General features: G+C 37.5%; 1 protein-coding gene across 4 annotated transcripts in view; it reads right to left on the reverse strand.

Annotated features, from left to right (window-relative positions):
- Positions 1–22,743, reverse strand: part of DYNC2H1 (dynein cytoplasmic 2 heavy chain 1) — a 178,237-nt gene that overhangs the window by 19,541 nt on the left and 135,953 nt on the right. For all 4 annotated transcript variants that reach the window (XM_074570728.1, XM_074570750.1, XM_074570719.1 and 1 more), the window contains 2 exons: positions 15,330–15,539; positions 11,931–12,020 (listed from right to left, as the gene is read on the reverse strand). In XM_074570728.1, the coding sequence (XP_074426829.1) occupies positions 11,931–12,020; positions 15,330–15,539 (300 nt within the window). The remainder of the gene's footprint in view (positions 1–11,930; positions 12,021–15,329; positions 15,540–22,743) is intronic.

The raw sequence follows: 22,743 nt of genomic DNA on the forward strand, positions 1-22,743 counted from the left end.
AAATTAAATCAATGATTTCTATTATACCAAGAATGTGGTCTACGAGTACAAACATCCTAACCCCCAAAAGATTTATATTACAAAATAAAATACAAAGTAGCATACACTCTTCTTTATAACTGTTTTTTTTCAGTATTTCAATTTTTCAGTATTTCAATATTTCATTATTTCAATATTTCCTGAGTCTTTCTTATTACAATGAAATTAGAAATTTAAGTTTGAACTGTCCATGATAGATTAATTTAGTATATGATGATTATAAACATAATACCAAAACTTACCAGCAATACCCAAAATGCTTGCAAAGCAATTCCTAGCAGGATATTTCAAAACTTCAATTAATGTGAGGTTCTGTTTGGTATAATAAAAAGAATGTTGTTTTTTTTTTTACAAAAATAAATCTCTAAGTAAGTGCAGTCTCAGGTGGTTCAAATAATATTTTTTTATGTAACTTAACATCCAAGAAGCATCTATTCCATTTTCAGAAAGAAGCCTTCCTTATCTGCTATAATCCCAAAGCAAACTAAGCACCTCACACAGAACAGAGGAAGGAATAAAGAGGCTGCCAGATTTTCAAACTATCATTTATACAACTTCAGGATCACAGAATGCCTCTACAATGAATCAAGTACTTTTTCTTCACTGGTTCTAATTAATTCCAAATGTATTCTCTTCTACCATGTTTTTCCCTTGGTGTGGTCCCAGAAGAGAATTTTTATTGAAAGAGAAAATCATATAAATCACTATAGATGTGATTAATTTCTGTGCCTAGATGGAAAACTGTATTCAGTGTTATACGAATATGCAGAGCCAGAAACCATTGAGTACCATTCTGGTTTTCCACTCGTTTTAGAGGGATTCAAAGATACTAGGGGAAAAAAATGCAGGACTTTTTGTCTAAATCTGAGAGCAAACGATGGTGAGCAGCAGTGCTAGGGCAGTAAGTATTCAGTTAACCAGAGTTTAGCTTAAGCAAAACTCAGTCAAGCAGTTACGCTGGAGTGCTTTTTTCCTCACGGTGCAGCAGCTGTTCCATAGGTTTGCTCCCCAGTGGTGGCATTCAGTGGTAAATGCCAGCAGGAGTAATTGTGCTACACTGCAAAGAAATGAAATAGGAGTATTTTTTCTAGCACTGAGACAGAGAGGGTAATGCGTAGCTTCTCAGTAGCAACCGGCATACAAGAATTTGCTCCCTGGTGGTATTTATTTTTTTTAATGTGATTTTTTCAATGTGAAATCCTTGAGCTAGTATTCTTGAGCTAGATATCCTTTATTAAATGAGCATGTGAATAGTGTAGTATTTCAGGTATATGATAAGGTGTTGACACATACTATATTTCCAATGGTAATTCACACAGGAATTTAATTTGGAATCTTATTTTTGTTTTAAAATAGTGTTCTATTATTATTATTATTATTATTATTATTATTATTATTATTATTATTATTATTATTATTTTAAAGCATGCAGACCAAAATTGCTGGTTAGTGCTTCAAATAAAATACCATTATTTTTTTTATTTCAGTTTGATGTGCCTCAGAAAGCCCCTGTTTGTTTGGGAAGTCTGAATACTAACACAATATCACAGTGTTAGAGCATAAAAATTCTGCATCCGTTAGCATCAACATGCCAGCTAACAATGCGCCAGAAGCAGATGTGCAGTAAGGCACAGCTGAGGGAAGCACTGGCAAATGTGATCTCATTCCGGCTACTGTATTAATTTATTTTTATCGAAACATGAACTTAACATTCCAAGAATTGCTGTTTCTTACATTTAATAAGGGTACCAGAATGACGATGTTGCATAAGAACTGTAGCATCATACTGACAAGTTCATGACTGATGTATGCCAAAAATACCGAGTTTCAGATATTTCCTATATGATCACTAAACATAGACTCCAGTTAGACAACACCCTTATGCTTCATGCTTTCTAGTCTTTTCTTTCTCCACAACTAAATACATCAGTTACTAGGTGCTAGATTGCATTTGCAGTTACACAGAGTATAACTGGGTAAGGAAGTGTGAGAGCTGGAACTATTCCTTGGTAGAACCAGGAACTACAAAATACGCAGAGCAAAGGGGACAAACGTTCAAAGAAACTTCAGAGTCCTCTCCCTCTGAAAGAGATTTTGGTCCTACTTCCCACCGCCACTGGTAAGAAGCTGCAGGGCAGGGAAAACAGTGGCACGTAATATTCATTTGCAGGTAACCAACAATCCTGCCTACCATAAGCCTTGGACAAAGTCCGGACTCCATCAGACATAAATCCTTCGCAGAGCTCTGGAACAGGGATGCTGAAATCTGCATTGTGATGGTGTTGGTGTGACTAAACAGGTACAGAATACTCAACTTATCAGGCATTAGTAATGATGGGATGCACCACAGTAATTTGTTTTATGGTAGCAGCTTGAAGGCTATGTTACAATAAGGAGAGCCGCCACAGAACTGCTTATTTTGCTATGGTTCATTTTCTCCGGTCAACAGCACATGAGATACAGATTTTCCATTAAGCACCTCCCTCACACTCCTTGTTCCTCTTCTGAAACAATGACCCCCTGGACTGCAGTCATTAGTCACCCTTTTCTTCTTCTTTTTTAATTTTTTTTACTGTTTACCAGTCGTTTATTTTCTGCTAACACTGTCTCTTGAGGCTGTCAAAATTCAGAGAAAATCTCTCAGCCATGCCTGTGTCGCAGAACTCTCCTCTGTTAGCAACTATTAAGGCCTAACCTAACTCTCAGATATGTACGCAATGTTTATCAAACCCACTAAAGCAATCTAATCAGAAATTGTTTAACTCTTCGGTGTACATATCCCAAAATATACCACAATGAAAAGGCAAAGAAGGAAATTTGTTTTTCTACAAGGAAAAAGAGATCACAGAACGGAAAGTGTGGCTGATGCAACCCCAGTCTAAACATAGGAAGGACAGGATTGCGTGGCCATGCCTGTGACAGGGCATCCCGGCACACACCACGCTGGCTCCTGCCCACTGAACAGAACACTGCAACACGGGATTACTGCTCAGACTATCAAACGGTTTGTTCAACCAAGCATAACTTTGTGAGTTCACAAAAATCAATTAAGGTTTTGGTTTTTTTTTAAATTGGTGTAATACGCTGGTATGGGTTGTTGTTTGTTCTTACATAGTAAAGCCAAGGCATTTAGAGTGAAGGTACCTCAAGTACAGTATATGAGCTATTTGAATCATAGAATCATAGAAGTATAGAATGGTTCAGGTTGGAAGGGACCTTAAAGATCATCTAGTTCCAACCCTCCTGCCATGGGCAGGGACACCTCCCACTAGACCAGGCTGCTCAAAGCCTCATCCAGCCTGGCCTTGAACACTTCCAGGGACGGGGCATTGACAACTTCCCTGGGCAACCTGTCCAATGCCTCACCACCCTCACAGTAAAGAATGTCTTCCTGATATTCAATCTAAATCTACCCTCTTTCAGTTTGAAGCCGTTACTCCTTGCCCTATCATTACACTCCCTGATAAAGAGTCCCTCCTCTCCCATTTGAAGCCCCTAAAGCCTTTCTTTAAACCAGAATGGGAAATTTTTTATTGTGGCCAACCCCAACAGAACAGCTCATCATCAAGGCTGTAGGTCTCTTTCAGATGTAGTCATACTCAAAGGCTAAGAGAAAGCTGAGGAGCAGTAGCATGGCATGAAGCTTCATTCAAACCCAGTAACCCAGAGAAACAGATATTATGGAGTAATTTAGGGGAAAAATATTGCACACTTTATTAAACAGCACATTTCTTTTGGTTTATTTTTAAACGTTTGTGTTTTGTTTTTTGTTTTTTTTTTAAGATACAATGGTTTAGTTTTAAAATTATTTCTGTTACAGAAATAATGTATTCATAAAATTGAACATTTGGCAGCAACAATACCTATGTCATTTTGATACCTACTGCATGAAATTTTAAAGTATCCTATAGTATCATGGAATAAGAGAATAATTAGAGTTGGAAGACTTCTGGAGATCTTCTAGTCCAACTCCGCACGCTCAAAGAAGGGCCAGCCTAGGGGTTGCTCAGGGGGTGTTTAATGACATTTTAAGTATGTGGAATGATAGAGATTCCATAACCTTCTCTGGGACACCTGTTCCAGTGTCTGACGCCCCTCAACATGATTTTTTCCTTCCAAATGTCTTATCAGAGTTTCTCTTCTTGCAACGTGTGTCTGTTTTCTCTTGGCTTATCTTAGTAAGTGCCACTATGTATTTCTAAGTAATACATGAAACATTTTTCAGGGTTTATAATTAGATATATCACTACTGAATATTTAACATTTAAGAGAGAAATACTACACTGAACTGGTACAAATCAAATGCATATTCATTAGAGCAGATTAGACCCAAAGGGTACAAAGGAGAAGTTCTAAATTATAAAATTTTTGAATTTAGGTTGGAAGGAACCTCTGAAAGTCATCTGATCCAATTGCAGCTCAAAGTAGGGCCAAATTCAATGACAGTTTAGGTTGCTGAGGGCATTGTCTACTCAAGGTCTGCATATCTCCAAAAGCGGAGATTCCACGCAAACCACTCTGGGCAACCTGCGCAACGTTTTTTTTGACTGAGCAGCCAAAAACCAGACAAGTGCTTCAGATGTGGCCTCCTCAAAAGTGCAGAATACAAAGAAATGGCAAGTCCCTTTGACCTTTAATAAGTTCATTAAGAATTTTGCATTTCTATAGTATCACGCCGGTACGCCTGGTATGTAGATAATTTCAGTTGATTAAATTTATCATATGTGATCACGAAATAGTTGAAATTAAATACATTGAAAATGGTAATTATACAGAACCTATAAGAAAATATATTTTGCGTGTAAGCTAAAGCATACATAACACTGTACAACAGCATAAACATGATGGGAATTTTCAAACTCAAGCTCAGATGCAGAGAACAGATTCCTCATTGGATCATAACTCTCTTAGCTCTAAGTGACTACAATTGGAATTAACAATTTAAAACTATCACTGCCTGCAAATGTGCCCTTACACATGCTCCTCCATTTAAGGGCACACATTCTAAGTAAGTTGCTATTTATAGTATTCAGTTTAATATACCGGTAAACATACTATAGAGCAGGAGGGAATTTACCCTTCCTGCCTTTAAGCATCACTGACATGCCTAAAACGGGGATCTGAGCTTCCTATTCATAGAAGAGTTCATAGATTCCTCTTAAGAACTCTTCTCCTTCGACTTAAAGTTTGGGGGCTTTTTTCCTCAATTATGCACCTTGCTGAACATTTAGAGACAAAGACCGCACCAAGAAGAACTGGACTAAGACCAAAAAAACCCCCAAAACACCAAACCAAAATGACTCTCTGTTTACTCCAGTTTTAAAATACAGTCATGATAACCGAGCTGCTGAGCGCACCTGCATGCTCACTGGTTACTCCATTTGAATGTGAATTCCCAAGAGTGAAATTACGGCACACACAACAGATAAACAAGGATTTAGTGAAGAATTACCCTCATGAAGCTTTTCCTTCACAAACTAAATTTGAGATGACAGTTCTGAAACTTTTAACAGCTCTGAAAAATTGAATCTTTTTTATATTTGTACAGGGGTACAATATGAAACTATGTTATCATTTCAAATTCAGCTATATGGAACCTCCTTCAAAAAGAGAAAGATAGGTCAACATGAAGCACATTTCTGCCTTTCCCTAAAGAAATGCCCAAAAGACTGCTAAGTAGCGATGATGCTTGCTTGTGGAATGGCAATGCGTTTCTATTACAAAATGGGTTTACTTTTTTATATATATCTGCAAATGTTATCTGAGGAATAGTTATATCCTCAAACCAGGACACGTTACCATTGATCTTGACCAATTGAATCTCAAATCAAGAGACAAAATATTTTGTAAACTATTTCACCAAACCAGTTCCCACCAAAACATCTACAGTTCAAACCAGAACTATGATCACATCTAGTTAGTTTTTAGTTACAAAGCTGTCTTATTACTCTAAGAAATTTTTTTCTATGTCTGCGTGTATGACTATGAAATCAAAATTATAAATCAAACAATAAAGGATTTTGAATATATTGCTAATTATCAGTAGATACAATATTCGTGTCAATATAGTGCTAACCAGAAGAGCCAGTTACTGTGACCAAGTTGTCTAGAAGAAAGGAAAGCAGATTGATGGAATGTACCTGGAAATTGGTGTATTACCATGTGTTGCAGCCTTCTCATTTACTAATGGCTGGAATTTAAAATTACCAAAATATTTGACAGCATAACATAAGGCAACTCATTTTTATATGCAAATGATAATAACTTCCGTTTCTATCACTTGTACTACAATTAACCTTTTTTTGCTTGAGCTTTTGTCAGACAAGACTATCCATTTTACTGTGCTTTCTCTTTTGCATACAGCTTTGTCCACGATAGAGACATGATGAAAAAAAAATTATTAGAAACTGAGCAATCTACACTTTAAATGTTAACAGTTCAAATGTATACAGTTTTATTAATATCTTATTATTGTATTTCAGATTTCTTACTGTATTGTGAAAATGTGTCTTGTAACTTAAAGAGAAAAATCAATGAATGAATGCTGATTATTTTATTAGATTAAGCAAAACATACCAACTACAGCTTTAAATCTTATATAACACATGGTACAGTTTCTTATAATTTATGGAGTATATAAATACTAACTTGCATCCATAGAGAAAATACAGACCACTAAATCTAGTTCTTTTAAATATAAACCGAGGTTAGAAAAAAAGATCATTTTCTTGGAAATAAGGTATTTTCTCAGAAAGTGCATACAGACAATGACCTGGGGTTTTCTTTTTTATGCAACACTTACAAAAATATTTTTATGGGTGATCACCTTCTGCAATCAATATTCTACAATCAGAGAGCTGAACAACTGGGTAGTGGTATGATAAAGGAAGCTGCTGAAACCTCTGCTTACAAGGTAGTACTTAATAATTAAAAAAGAGTAGCCGTTCGCACAAAACGTACTTAGAAATCTGAGAGTTTAATCAACAGGAGCTAAATTCTTTTTATATGGTCTACATTTCAAAACACTTAGAAAAGCCCATATAGAAAAGCCATAACTTGTAGATGCCTCAATTTAACAGACCATCTAAACTTCACTGGGATTAAGCTTCAACAACTCCCAATGAAACCAAACAGAATGCAAGTCGAGATGTCTTTCCTTTTCCAATGCTGTTTTTTAAAAACTGTTTTTTTCATGCATAAATTGTTTTCCTAAAACTTGAGATAATCCTTGCCCATTGACAACCAAAAAAATATTTCCATTTAAAACTGCAGATTTCCACTTAAATCTGCAAAAGTTTGCAGATGTAGCATGAAAGCCCACTGTATTCTGCAGGACAAGAATTCTTTCACTACAAGAACTAGTGATTTCAGTTCCTCTGGAAAGTAAAGTCTTGAATTGGTGCACAGAACAGAAAAGAAAACTTAAGGAACCCTTCCACCTCAGGCACCCAGGCATGAACACAGCTTTCTGTAAGTCACAAGAGTACACGAACTCTCTGTGAGTAAAAAATCCTTCAGCTTCTGCTTTAGCTTCCTTGGAAGCTAGACTTTACTTCAGTGGGTAACTCCTATGAGCTCTGCAAGTCTGAGACTTTCATCTTACATTCCAGGTAGCATCCTGTTTGGATGGTTTATCTTTATAAAGCACTACTACTACTACTACTTTATAAAGCACTACTACTTTATAAAGCACTACTACTTTCATCTTACATTCCAGGTAGCATCCTGTTTGGATGGTTTATCTTTATAAAGCACACTACTTAATTGATATAATCTAACTGAAACAGTGATCAAAAAGGGTCATGATATGACAGTTGGGTCTATCAGAGCTTCAAATTTGCCTATTACATGAGAGACAAAGAAAACATCAACATTTTTATAGCAGTACTTGCAAATTTCCAATTTTTACCAAGCAGTTATCACTTAGATAAAAGGTCTTGAAAGATATATCCTGTCTGATAAATTCTGAACAAAATGAAATCATGCTACAACATGATGAGAGCCGTGGGGCCCAATTCAGACTCAGTTTCTTAGCAGATAATGTCAGGCTGCAGTTGTATTTTTGTTTTGATACTCATGACAGCTGGAGAAGCCAAGAAAAGCAACAGAAAAACACTAATTCTTCAGAATAAGGTGGATTTTTCGTAGCATTCTGAACTTCGAATTAAAATAATGGAATGGGGGGATTGAAAACACAATATTTTTGTGAATTTTGTTCTTTAATATTAGAATCCTAAATCTGAAGTATTCTGCACTGTACAGATACCTAGATAACAGCTGTTCAAACAGACAGAAAGTGATGTGAGGAACAAAGACAAGGTGGGGAACGCAGCCAACCTAATCCATTTGAATCAGCAGCTCCTAACACCATAAAAGACAAATCATTAAGCTGTTGTCCCTGCTGCAAAGCCTGCTGAGGCAATCTATCAGAAAAAACTCAGAAATTCTACGCAAACTAAGCAGGATTACAATTTCAGAGGTACAGGACTTCTTACAGAGTGCCCAAGCAGGTGAACGTGGGGACCGAACATGACAATTCTGGGATTGTACGATATTTCTTATGGGAAGGACAAAGGTGGGTAAAGGTGGATGGGAGATGAACAGGAATGGGAAAACAGATAGAGAGGTACAAAAGGCCAGGTCGTACATAGAGAGGCTGCTGGTCAGTACACTTTGGCCAACCTTGTACCCGATCACCAGAGTCTGTCCTATCCTCCTTTTAAGCTCTATTTTGAGTTGGTTTTGCATCTGACATTTGCCTGGGCTGCTGGTTTGCCCCTTAATAGCTGGAGTTCTGGGTCTCCTCTCTCTCTTCTGCTGGTATTCATAGCCATGAGAAGACACTTATCTACAGACTGAGATGGACTTAAATTCCATTATACACTGATGTATATTATTGCTGAGCCAAATCATGTACCACGAGAGAGGGAAACCAGAGAACACATTTAAGATGCCACCATGAGGGAGCTGGGAGTATAAGGACCAAGAATTACAACCAACACAAAGATCCATGATGACTCATAAGCTTCATATCTTAACGTTGATAGCAAATAAATCACTGTAGACAGACAAGCTGAAACACGATATTGTAAAGTTCAATGTCAGCATTGCTAGCTGAAAGTATTCAGAACTCTTCATTTTAGAAGAATGTTCAATACACAGAATTTTATTTTTTTTTTAATTTAAATCAAAAGCTAACATCCAAATACCAGAACTTCCACCTGGGCAGAAATCACATATTTCCATCAGCTCCGTCACCACAACATAATACACAGCAAAACATGGCTCTATTGCATTATGTATATACTGATTTATTCACGCTTTAAGTAGGCAGATTTCCTTTTTTTTTTATTTTGCTTTTACTGAGTGAATTCAAACCTGAGAAAATGAAACACCTGTTGTTTTTCTGTACCTTGTTCTGTAATGCTCTCAGAACATCTTTACACTTCTATAAATTCTGCTATAATTATTCTACCATCTGGGCCTCCCCACCCCCATTAAATGTTTGTAACAAAGCAGTTGCTTTTATTATTTTCTTCACTGGCAGCAAACATCTTGACAGGGCAGCCTTTAACTAATGACCCAAGCAGAGACTTACTGCATCCTTAGTAGACACAATCTTTTAGTACAACTTTGCTGCTTCAATGTCTCCTATTTACCTCTTGAAAGTCAAACCTGTCTCAAACACTGAAGGTAGAAGTTAATATCTTAGAGTGAATGAAACAGAGGGAGGTATGAGAAACTATCAAAAAACCACAACAGTAGAGTTCATCACATAAAACTAAACCAACCCAAGATATGACCTTTATTGAAATATAAATCTGAAGATAATTTTCGGAGTTATGAGAAAATCTTCATTGAAGCCTTTATTGAATTTCTGAATACCAAATTCATAATTAACTATTGATAAATTACATTTATAAAATCAATAATGAAAAGTCACTAAAAAGGGAAGTTAATTAAAAAATAATCAAGGCTAATCAAAATCTTCGTGTAATATGCACAGACATGAATTGGAATCACATTTAAGGAAAAAGATGATTCAACTGAAATGCAGAATTAGAAATAATCAACATTTTCTCGTAAAATACATACAGAAATAAAAACACAGAAATTGTATTTCAGATATGATCTGACTAGAAGATTAAGAAGCAAAATGGACTGATAATGTATTATTAAAAATTGCTTCAAATACAACTGTATTACATATTTGACACCAAAAAAATCATAGAAAAATATAATAACCACTATCTGGTCATCTGTCACTACTTTCCATTGTCACTAACAAAAACATTACAGTTAAATATCTACTGTAAAGCTCTGCCTTAATAATCTGTTCCTCTCTCACAGTAAATAGGTGTTTAAAATTGTAAATTATGTCTTCATAATAATTTTACATAAAAATGACTAATCCAAATGTACAATATTGTCAGCAGTTTGAACAATGAAAAAGGAAGATTACTATCATGGTGATATAATGCAGCACATTTGCCCATAGTTGACTGAAGTAATATATGGAAATAAAAATTTTTGAATATGCTTGATTGAAAAATCATTACTGTTAACACTAATTTGATCCTGTTACACTCTGCTACATTATCTCCACTTTGTATGGGAGGTGTATTCCACACAGAAGCTTGAACTCTAATCTCAGGCTTCCATTAAAAAAAATTCACGTAAGTGAGGAAAATCATATGCAGTTTGGTCACAACCAAATAAAGGTAGAAGCCACAAGCTGCAAGGTACTCTTGAAGATTATGAACACTGCTGACTCAGCCACAAGTGATGTTTTTTCAATAATAATGACTACAATAGTCAGTCAGAAGGGACAAAGTTCAACTCTAGTTATATGACCAACATAACATCTGAACATGCATTATCACTTGTTGCCATATATATTTATGCTTTGTTGTTTATAATTTGAGCCTTTTTGTGAAGGAAAAGATAAAAAAAAAAATTAAGCATTAGCCAAAATAAATGGTTTGCGTAACGAGAATCTTATGACTAATTCGGAACCATCCATTTGATAGATTCTTTAGAAAAACTAATGCCTAGAAATCATGTTCCCCTCAAATCTTCCTTCTGAATCTGACAGTCAACACTACTGGTCACAGAAATCTTCTTCATATCCCACTGTACAAGACTGTGTTAATCAAGGTCAAAACCAGCAGCTTCCAATTTCTTGCCTAGTAGTAATAGAGGATCTGTCCCTCCTAAAAGAATCTTTCTTTCTGGAAGGTTCTTGCAGTTTCCTCTCTAGGTATACAACATGATGAAATCTGTTTCCTTAAATACTAATTAATTTAAATAAACGACTTTTTAAATTGTCCGCCTATTATCCCAAATATTCCTCTGCTGTTAATCAAAATACAGATAGATTTACCTTAACTAAAAATTTTCTTCTTCACTGTAAGACTGTAGATTGACAGAGCTGTTGTCAGAGTCTGCAGATGTCGTCTTTATTTGCTTCAAATACTAGTCTTCTATTAATTTCTACTTTAACTCTATTAGAATTGCTTCACTTTATCTCTTTATACGTGTCTCTCTACCAGATTAAAGAGTGTGTCTTGACTTAGATGTAAAGATTCATCTGAGTAAATAAATCTATCTTTTCCCCTGCAGTTCATCAAAAAGACTAATGACTAACATATAAGATCTCAATCTATTGTGAAATAACTAACAACATTACTGTATTTAAAGTTACTGACTTCAAATTGCTCAGTCCACTGTCTTCACATTTCTCACCTACCTTTAAATTTTCACATGCCTTTTCACACATCTTCTAAAACTTTTTACGACTTGTGTTTGGAAGGGCGTACTGTAGTGCAATTCACATAATATACCATGTCACTGAACACCAGCATACTGAGGTAAAATGACTTTAAAATTACCTGTATAGCAAGTGCTCGAGCTACAAGACTTCTAAGATATTGCAAAGGATCTCCTGGACCTTCCCACTTGCTTTGCCATGTGAGGGGACACTGAAATAAAAATGTATTTACTGAAAGTATCCATTTCAAAAACATCATCATTACACTTTAAGCTAGCAATCTGAATGAAATTAAATAATTCAGAGATCAAATATACTCAGAAATTAAAAAGGCAATACAAGTAATATAATGATCAAAGTATACAACCACTAATAGGAAGGTCATATTCCTGCAAATTCTTTATGTGGCCCACAGAGATACAGTGCTGGTGGAGAACTTACAAGAGCCTCTGCTACTTAATAAGGAAACTACTCAATTAGGGCTACAAAGATGATTAGGGGACTGCAACATCTCTTTTATGAAGAAAGGTTGAGGGATTTGGGTCTTTTCCATCTGGGAGAAAGACGGCTGAGGGGGGACCTTATCAACACTTACAAATACTTAAAGGGTGGGTGTCAGGAGGATGGGGCCAGGCTCTTTTCAGTGGTGACTGGGGACAGGACAAGAGGTAATGGGCACAAACTTGAGCATAGGAAGTTCCACCTAAACATGAGGAGGAACTTCTTTCCTTTGAGGGTGGCAGAGCACTGGAACAGGCTGCCCAGAGAGGTGGTGGAGTCTCCAACTCTGGAGACATTCCAAACCCACCTGGACGCGTTCCTGTGCAACCTGCTCTGGGTGACCCTGCTCTGGCAGGGGGTTGGACTAGATGATCTCCAGAGGTCCCCTCCAACCATCTACTATTCTGTGATTCTGTGAAACACCAGTAGGTTCCACAAACACTTCAAAAAGGCCTAAGTCCCTTCTTTCTCTGAAAGCCACAACACCATCTTTCAGCTGCAGCCACAGGTTTCCACTCCTTTGCTGCTGCCTCCTCAGACTTGAGCACACAGTTGTGTGGCTCTGTGGTGAGGTGAATCTGGTACAATTCCTCCGCACGATTATTTTCTCATCATCTTAAAGTGTTTGTAAAACAACACCTGAGAATAAAATCCTGCAAGACCTCTCCATACGAAATTTGTCATTGATTTCAAAAAGAAAGGTTTAAAAGATCCTCTGTTAGATTTCCTCCTTATAGAAAAAGGATAAAAAAATTAATTGTAGCTCCTCTACAGGAACCTGTAAAGCACACTGAAATTGACTCTGCAAGATTCTCCTACTTAAGTGAAAGAGAATTGATGTAAATCATTACCTGGGGAATATTGCACAATGCTGAAGACGCTGAGCAGAATATACAGTTTATACTGTTTAACGTTTACAGCTGCATTTTCAAGGAGGTTCACAGTCTAATAGCATGTGCTGAACAGATTTTCAAAATCTGATCACAGAAGTTCATAAGAAAAAGTGTGTTTCAAAGTAAATACTCTAGGTGTACCTTTTATAGATAAAAAACAGAAAAAACCTGGATCCGTGGACACTAATTAATAATCAATTTAATAAAGTGGAGTACATACAAGACTATTAATAAAGCACAGATAAACGCATGGTTTTTTGCATAATTATGCTTTTTGAAAATTTTTTGTATTTGAAACTATTATCCTTGCATTTTTGCAGACTTGTTTGCTAGATATGCATTTGCAGGCAGCTCACTAATCTATCATTCAGAAGGTATTCGCCTAATGTTGCTAATATGTTATTCTAAATTACTATAAATCTAAAGTAACAGCTTAGCTAATTGTAACTATGGAAGCATATTTCAGATGTACACTAATATATCAATTTTGCACAAATAAGACGCATTGCTGAAACCATCAGAAGTCATACGTTTATTGAGTTTCACATTTTCGTTGGTAATCTAGCAGCTTCTTCAGCTGCTATAGTCTTAAAAGAACTACAACCCTGGCGTTTTCAAAATACAAATTTTTAAAAATAGTCCTTTATTACGTAACGTGTGACCACACTAAACTAAACAAGAACAGTGTACAGAAAATACATGAAACGAACGACTTTAAGATGATAAATATGGTGAGGTTTAGCTGCCATGCCAAGAGCGTAGCATTAACCTCTCTGGAGAGCTGCTGAAAAGATTGCTTTATGGTCACAATGCAATAAAGTGATCTGCGTCAAGGTAAATGGGTAAGTAAGCAGACGAAATGCCAGAAACACTTTGTTCAATATATCAGGAAGCACCGAATTGATGTTTGTGAGAGATAAAAATGCATAGAATCTTTAAGTACATTTTCGTAACAGTGATCAGCTTCATAGTTCCTGCTGCTTCCAATTTGAGTGTGACTTAAGCACACAAGCAAGCCATACTGTCTTGCTCAGTAACAAGAAATATAAGTGTAAATACTAAAAAATGGCTATTACATGTATCACTTGAATTCACTACGACTTGTACTTAGCACCAATTTCTACCACACAGTCCAAACGTGTTTAAAAAGGCAATAGGATTGCTAACATGAAAATGTTAATTTATTCTAATTCTACTGCAATTTTGCTAACAAATGCTGTCTTGTGAATTTGGAAAGACAAAGAATTTAATTATTGTTTTAATTAGAAATTTGATAGATCAATAAATGGATAACAATCTTTTTAACAGTACTTGTTCCTCACATGAAGATAAACAAGATGTTAATAGGAGATATCGCTCATTGTGGGGCCAATCAATACCTACGCATGAGCATCAACACAATTTATCAATTGCTGTAGGTGAAACAAAACCACAGAGTTTCACCTCAATGTTTGACTATGTTTGGAATCCAATTATCTAGCTATTAATAACAGAGCATGTAAATTTGCTGTCACTAATTGTATCAGTTCATAAACATACCCAGTTTTCTGCCCGAAAACATGGAGAAAGTACACGTACAAAATTTGGTTGCTTTTCTCATATATCAAGAATATAGAGTGAGGTGATAGGTTGATATGATAAGCACAGTGCATCTGGTGTCATATGGCAATAAACCATGCCAAATACATGCAGAGAGCAAATTGTGATTACAACTGCAGTAACAATTAAATTTTAAGAAACTGTAAAAAGGAAGGAAAAGGACAGATTTACATGTTCTACTGGCTAATATATTTGACTTATCTAGCATAATTTGGTATTTGAAATGGAAATAGTATTCCACAACTTCTAATCTTACCAGATTTGTCCTTAAGAGAAAGCTTGATGAAAGTACAATATACTCAGAAGCTTCTGCAAGTACTTAAAGCAACATTTTTCTGGCTTTTCACTCCAGAAAAAACGTGGTTCTGATTTAGAGTCAATATCAATAAAAGAACTCCATTTTAGAGTCTCTATCAATAAAAGAACTTAGAACAAATGGTGACATGAAAATATGTATCAGAATTTTATTCAGTTTCCTTGGGTTTTTTTCATTTCTTATAATGTATACTCATGACAAAATGACTTACCTTCTGATTTAGCAGAGCGCTTGCTAGTCTTTGTACTTCAGAACTCAGTAATGAGGTACCTCTGATGACTTTACTTAAAGAAGCAAGTGACTGATGGACACTTTGCACAAGGCGAATGGCATTGAATTGTTCCAGAGTAATGAATGATAAGATTGGAGATCCTTGTTGCTCCACAGGAGGAGACACCTTCTGATGAATCAGGTTAGAATTCTAAGAAAAAACACATGATGTCCAGTTAATAATATTATTTTACACAACATATTATTTGTTTAATTTGTAATACTTCATATGACCTTGTTAGCCTTGAAGTAATTCAGATATCTCCCCTTTCCTGACACTGGATTAAAACTATAATGATACTTTCAGTACTGTCCGTGAAATGTTCAATAAAGGCACCACTCTTCTGAGACAAATCTGTCTACCCAACTACTTCAAAAGTACTGGAATTTATGGAAAATCTTCACTTAGATGAATTATTGTGTCAATGCGTCAATATAAAAAGCAGTAGTGTACTCAGCGTAACAAGATTGTATTGGGTACTATAAACCAGCTGCCAAATATAGCTCTTCTTTGATAAGACTAGTTCAACCTGGAAGCAAATTAAATACAAATAAATAATAAATACAAAATAAATATAATATTATGTGTATCTCCTGAGTAACTCAGACTCTGAGAGGTACCACTGCTGTCACGCTGACATTTTCATTACTTATTTCCATTCCATTACAGCCACTGAAAGTCCAAATTTATTCAATAATTTCAAGAGGTGGTATAATTTTACAAACCTTAATTCATATGCAGCTTATTACATAAGTATGTTTTAGCATGTGTTCTGAAACTGCCAACATGCCATATGACAAGATGGTGCACTGAATTCATTATGGAATTTAAACCTTTATTGGAAAAATCTACAAGGCACAAAGGCAAAAAGAAAACCCTAGCCTTTGGGAAAAAAATATTTTGCTATAGATAAATATATTTTGCTGTGGATAGATAACTGGTTGAAAGACAGAGCTCAGAGGGTAGTGATTAGGGGCACAGAGTCTAGTTGGAGGGCAGTGACGAGTGGTGTTCCCCAGGGGTCACTACTGGGTCCAGTCCTCTTCAATATATTCATCAATGACCTGGATGAGGGGATAGAGTGCACCCTCAGCACGTTTGCTGATGACACAAAGCTGGGGGGGGTGGCTGACACACCGGAAGGCTGTGCCGCCATACAGAGAGACCTGGACAGGCTGGAGATCTGGGCAAAAAGGAACCTTATGAAATTCAACAAGCTCAACTGTAGGGTGCTGCACCTGGGGAGGAATAACCCCATGCACCAGCCCAGGTTGGGGGCTGACCTGCTGGAGAGCAGCTCTGTGGAAAGAGACCTGGGAGTCCTGGTGGACAACAGGATGACCATGAGCCAGCAATGTGCCCTCGTGGCCAAAAAGGTCAATGGCATCCTGGGGTGCATCAAGAAGAGTGTGGCCAGCAGGTCGAGGGAGGTCATCCTCCCCCTCTACTCTGCCTTGGTGAGGCCACATCTGGAGTACCATGTCCAGTTCTGGGCTCCCCGGTTCAAGAGGGACAGGGAACTGCTGGAAAGGGTGCAGCAGAGAGCTACCAAGATGATTAGGGGACTCGAACACCTCTCTTATGAAGAAAGGCTGAGGGATTTGGGTCTGTTCAGTCTGGAAAAAAGACGGCTGAGGGGGGATCTTATCAATACTTATAAATGCTTAAAGGGTGGGTGTCAGGAGGATGGGGCCAGTCTCTTTTCAGTGGTGACTGGGGACAGGACAAGAGGTAATGGGCACAAACTTGAGCATAGGAAGTTCCACCTAAACATGAGGAGGAACTTCTTTCCTTTGAGGGTGGCAGAGCACTGGAACAGGCTGCCCAGAGAGGTGGTGGAGTCTCTGTCCCTGGAGACATTCAAAACCCGCTTGGACGCGTTCCTGTGCAACCTGCTCTGGGTGACCCTGCTCTGGCAGGGGGTTGGACTAGATGATCTCCAGAGGTCCCTTCCAACTCTATGGTTCTGTGATTCTATGATTCAATTTCTAGAAACCTATTAAAGGTAAAATCAGATTTTACTTTTTCTGAAGTATCTCTTCTTAAAATAACAAATAGTTTTTACTTTTTTTCAGATTAAATGAACTTCTAAACCATCTCATGGCATCTTACTTTCCAGAACACACAGGATGTCTGCTTCCATAATCATTCCCAGGTGCTACAAATTTGTCAGAACTTTCACGTGTTTTTCATTTCAAGTTCATACTGCACTCAACTACCAAACAAAAATATAAGAAAAGACAGGTGAAAGACTAAGCTAATTACTGTTCAAAGTGTAAGAAACATACAGTATTTAGAAATGTTATGTTTTGTATTTTGTCTTTGCATGCATCCTGAAATCACAGTAAACAGTTTAGCTTCAGTTTTTCTGAGACCATTGTTTGTTGAGTGTATATATATAAACTGTAATGTAAAACTAGCACAAGCTAGTTGATAATTTCTTACTGGAGTATTTAATGGCACGAAAAAGGAAGAACAAAGACACTGAAACTTGCAGGCTTTGCTCAGACTTTCACATATACTGTCTTAATTCACAAAAAACTTACTGAAAGAGAAGGCCTCTAAGTTCTTCAATACCGCCCTTTACATAACAGTCTCCTATGAATTGCATATTCATTTCATCACTCTTTTTAATGCTTTCTCCTGAGAATTTTTTAAAACAACCCATCTGTCATTTTTATAGGAAAATTAAACACAAATACTGATAGCAGCTTATACATTTAATGTTCTATCACATTCCCTTAAAATCCATTATGTATATAACTCATATCAGCTTTAAAAATATCCTTATGACCTGCTTGGGAATTAAGATGAAGAACTGCTGAAGTACTGACTGCTATTTCTAATCATAAGAAACTGAAGATACCTTCTAATCTTTAACATTAACTACTGCATTATGCTACCACTGTTAAATTAGGTGTATTTTGAGACTTTGATCATATTCCCTTTTTCACTTCTGTACTTGTTACTATCTCAGTACAATATAAGACTTCGTATAGTTGCACTTAAGCAGCTCCACAGCTCTCCTGCATTACCCTCCCAAACTCAAGCTTTTTCAAACTCCAGTATGTTCAGAAAACTGCCCCCTCAGAAATGTAACCAATATAATGAAAATAAACTCATATACCTCCACTAACTAGTTCTGCATTTGATTCAAAATTCAGTTTTGGTGGTGGGTTTTAGAAACCTCCATTGGCCTTTTGATGTACCTATTCTGCCTCCTCCTCCAAGTCTCTCTGCCTGTCCTTTTAGATATTAGCCCCACGGTTTATTACACAAATCTTCCATTGTTGAAAATATAAGAATGACTCTGTATTTCTGCTTCACTGATTTTCCTTGGTGAAAAAAAACACTGTTCTTTTGTTAAAGCTGAGGTTTCTAATGTTTTAGGTAAAAGAGCAACAACCCATTAATTTTCAAAACTACTTTTGCAATTGTTTTGCAGCATTATGCAACTTTGTGAAAATTAGTTAGCCTTCAATTTACAAACACAGTAAAAGATAAGGCAGAACATGTCATGGCAGCTTATGATTATATATTGAGCAAAAATAATTTTGAAGCAGTTGCTTCCAAATTTTTATTTTGGGGCGGCCTTATAACTTTCATGGAGGTACTAAAGAGTTTCCCTGAAATAAGGCAGAAAATCCATTCACCTTGCAACAAAAATATTGCACTGATTCCTTCCTCTCTCTACTCATGAGAAATAGACATTTGGACATGACGAAACACTTATGCAGCCCCGTTGCACCCTGATATGTTTTTGGTTTTCTGAAAACTATTATATGATGGGCAACGCCTGAATTCCATTGGACAGTGATTTCCAACCGATCCAGTTATGTGCCAATGCAGTGCTTATACACATCCTGATCTGTCATGTCAGAAGGCTATGTGGGAAGAGGACGGGCACCAGGACGCAGTCTGGTTGAATTATTCTGGTGGCCCAGACCTGGCCAACAGGTTGTAGTGGGCCATCCTTCCACATTAAGGAACACTTTTTTAAAAATTTGTGTAACATTTGTTTGATCATTTATTCAGTGATACCTTCACTTTTTCAAGTAAACAGTCTTTTGTGCAAACTCATACTGAGCATCTGAGTATTAATATAATCTGAGTATTAATAATAAAAATATTATATACTATATATAATATGAATATTATATAAGCATATGAGTATTATATAATAAGAATAATAAACTCCCCAGCTTAAAGATTTCAGAATATCTGAATAACTGGTAGTAACATTTAACAGGGCTTTGCAAAATGTACGCCAGCGAGAGGAAAAAGGAGCCAATTTCCAGAAATATTTCTGAAAAAGCAACATATAGGTCCTCATTACTGTATTAATATATAAGAATTATTTCCTGTTTCAAAATGTCTAAAATGAAAGAGCGAAAATTTCCAATACATATCTGCCATTTTTGCTGTTGGGCCACAAAGACTGTGATAGCTCTCAAAACTGACCACAGAGGACTACTATTCAAAGAATCACAAAACAGTTGAGGTTGGAAGGAACTTCTGGAGATTGTCTAGTCCAACTCTCTGCTCAAACCTACAGCAGGTTGCCCAGAACTGTATCCAGTCGGGTTTTCAGTACCTCCAAAGACAGAGACTCCACAACCTCTCTGGGAAACCTGTTCCCGTGTTTGACCATCTTCACAGTAAATAGTTTTGTCTTATGTTTAAATGGTATTTCCTGTATGTCAGTTTGTGCCCATGGCCTCTTGTCCTGTCACAGGACACCACTGAGAAGCGTCTGTCTCTGTCTCCTTTGCTCCCTCCCCTCAGCCAATACACACTAAATAATAACATTCCCCCCAAGCCTTGTCTTCCCCAGACTGAATATTCCCAGTTCTCTCAGTCTTTCCTTGTATGACAGATGCTCTTGTTCCCTAATCACCTCAATGACCCTTGGAAATAATTCCCAAGGAAATAATTTCCAGGACTATTTGCTCAATCACCCTCCCAGGTGAGGCTAACTGACCTATCGTCCTCTGGATCCTCCGTTTTGCCCTTCTTAAAGAAAGGAGTGACATTTGCTTTCTTCTAGTCCTCAGGAATCTCACCCAGTCACACTGGTCTTTCAAAGATAACTGAGAGCTGCCTCACAACGGCACCAGCCAGCTTCCTCAGCACTGGTGAGGAACATGGTGCATCCCATGAGGCGTGTGGATTTGTTTACATTCAGTTTATTTAAACACTCCCCAACCTGATCCTCTTCTCCCAAGGGTAAGTCTTCCTTGCTCTGTACTTTGCCACTGCAACCTGGGGTTGGCGAAGGCCAGACTTACCAGTAAACAGAAGCAATAAAGGCATTTAGTACTTCAGCTGTCCTCTGCGGCCAAGTCCTTATTTCCATTCAGTAGCGCACCTACACTTTTCCTAACCTTCATTTTATTGCTGGCGTACTTGTAGAAACCCTTTTTGTTGCCATTGTGATGGCTTAACAGCACCACACCTGCTGCTAAGTTACAGGCTGGAAAGTTAACGCCAGCCCAGCCATACATGGTGGTGGTGGGTTGACCTTGCCTGGCTGTCAGCTACCCACCAAGCCACTCTACCAATCCCCTCCTCGGCAGGACAGGGGGAGAAAATACGATGAAAAATCTTGTTGGTCAAGATAAAAGACGTTTAATGGGAAACAAAAAAAAAAAAGCCGAAGACTGCACAAGGAATCAAAGCAAAACCAAAGGAGATTTATTTTCTACTTCTTATCAGCAGGCAATGTCCAGCCACTTCCTGGGAAGCAGGGCCTCTGTGCATAGTGGTTGCTTCAGAAGACAAGCGCCTTAATAATGAATGCCCTCCCCGCCCCCCCCCCCCAGCCTTTCTCTTAGCTTTTATCACTGAGCATGATGTCACATGGTATGAAATAACCCTTCAGTCAGTTTGGGTCAGCCGTCCAGCTATGTCCCCTCCCAACCTCTTGCCCACCCCCAGCCTACCAGCTTTTCTGGGGGGTGGGAGGTTGTAGAGAAAGCCTTGATGCTGTGCAAGCACCGCTCAGTAACAGCCAAAATACCCATGGTCTAGCACCAGCACAGTTCTAGTCACAAGTGCAAAGTACAGCACTATATCCACCGCTATGAGGAAAGTTAACTCCATCCCAGCCAAACCCCGTACACCAGTACAGCTCTTCACATCCCTCACCAGCTTCAACTCCAGATACGCTCTGGTTTCCCTAACCCCATCCCTGCACAGGTTTCCAGCCTTTGCCATCCTGCAAGTCTTTACTTCCTATCCCACAGATGCAGACTCCACCTGTACCTCCTTCAGGAAAGTTGGAGGCTTAGCTCTTCAAGCTGCAGCGTCTCAGAAAAAATCCGGCTAATCTATTTCTGATGCTGCTAAGTCCACTGACTTCCTCCTCTCACAGCCCCTTAAACTGATGATGCAAATCCTCAACTGAGCACACATCTCTCGCAGGTTAGAAGACTACCTCCTGCTGCCCCAGCCTAAGGAAGAGGCATTGGGCACTGCCTATAACTCAAGAGCTGTAGAGCTCCATCCTCTTTCTGAAGCTCTGTCTGAGTCAGTTCTCATCTTAGAGGGTCCATTGCTCCAACAGCAGTTGGGGGCTGTGCCCTGTGGCACGTCACTACGGTTGCTGAGAAAGTGTATCCTCCACTGAGCAAAGTTGCTGATCTTCTCCAAGCTCTTCTGCACAAACTGCTGTGCCAACTGCTGCGTGCATTTGCTGCCTCTGTTAGCTGCACTCAATACTATTGATTGAGAGATTAAAATTTGCACTCATGAAAAAATACAAGTATTATTTTACACACTTTAATGTGGTATAATTCTTCAGTGGGCATATGACTAAGAAGTTTAACTGTCCATTTACAGATTTGTGAAATGTTGTCCAATATTAGGTAAACTTTTTGTTTTATCACTGATTTCCGAAATTCATTTACAACATAGATTCCATAGAGATTCTGTCAATTTACCTGTATTAGATACTATAAATTATTTGGACTGATTTGTGTACGATGAAACACTGATATTTAGTCCAGAGAAATATACAGTCAAATGCTATTATTTTATCTAAACTTGAACACTAGATTACAAAACACAAAAGTGATCACCATACAGTATTGAGAGTGTACAGACAAAAATATGTCCACACTTAAAGATTATGATCAATTACTCCAATATAAATTCTACAGGACAAACCCATGTCAAGTGGTAAATTTTGTATGCTTCAGAAGCATCAGCACTTAGATGTACAATAACTATTTTCAAGGTATTTGTAAGATAATCCTTTCTGAGTTAATCCTTCATTTACATACTCAGCACTGGAATAAAAATGTTTAAAAACATACTTAATCTTTGTCTACATATTAACAAGCTTCTGAGAGTT

The sequence above is a fragment of the Larus michahellis genome, chromosome 1, assembly GCF_964199755.1.
Source record: "Larus michahellis chromosome 1, bLarMic1.1, whole genome shotgun sequence".
Classification (NCBI taxonomy): Eukaryota; Metazoa; Chordata; class Aves; order Charadriiformes; family Laridae; genus Larus; species Larus michahellis.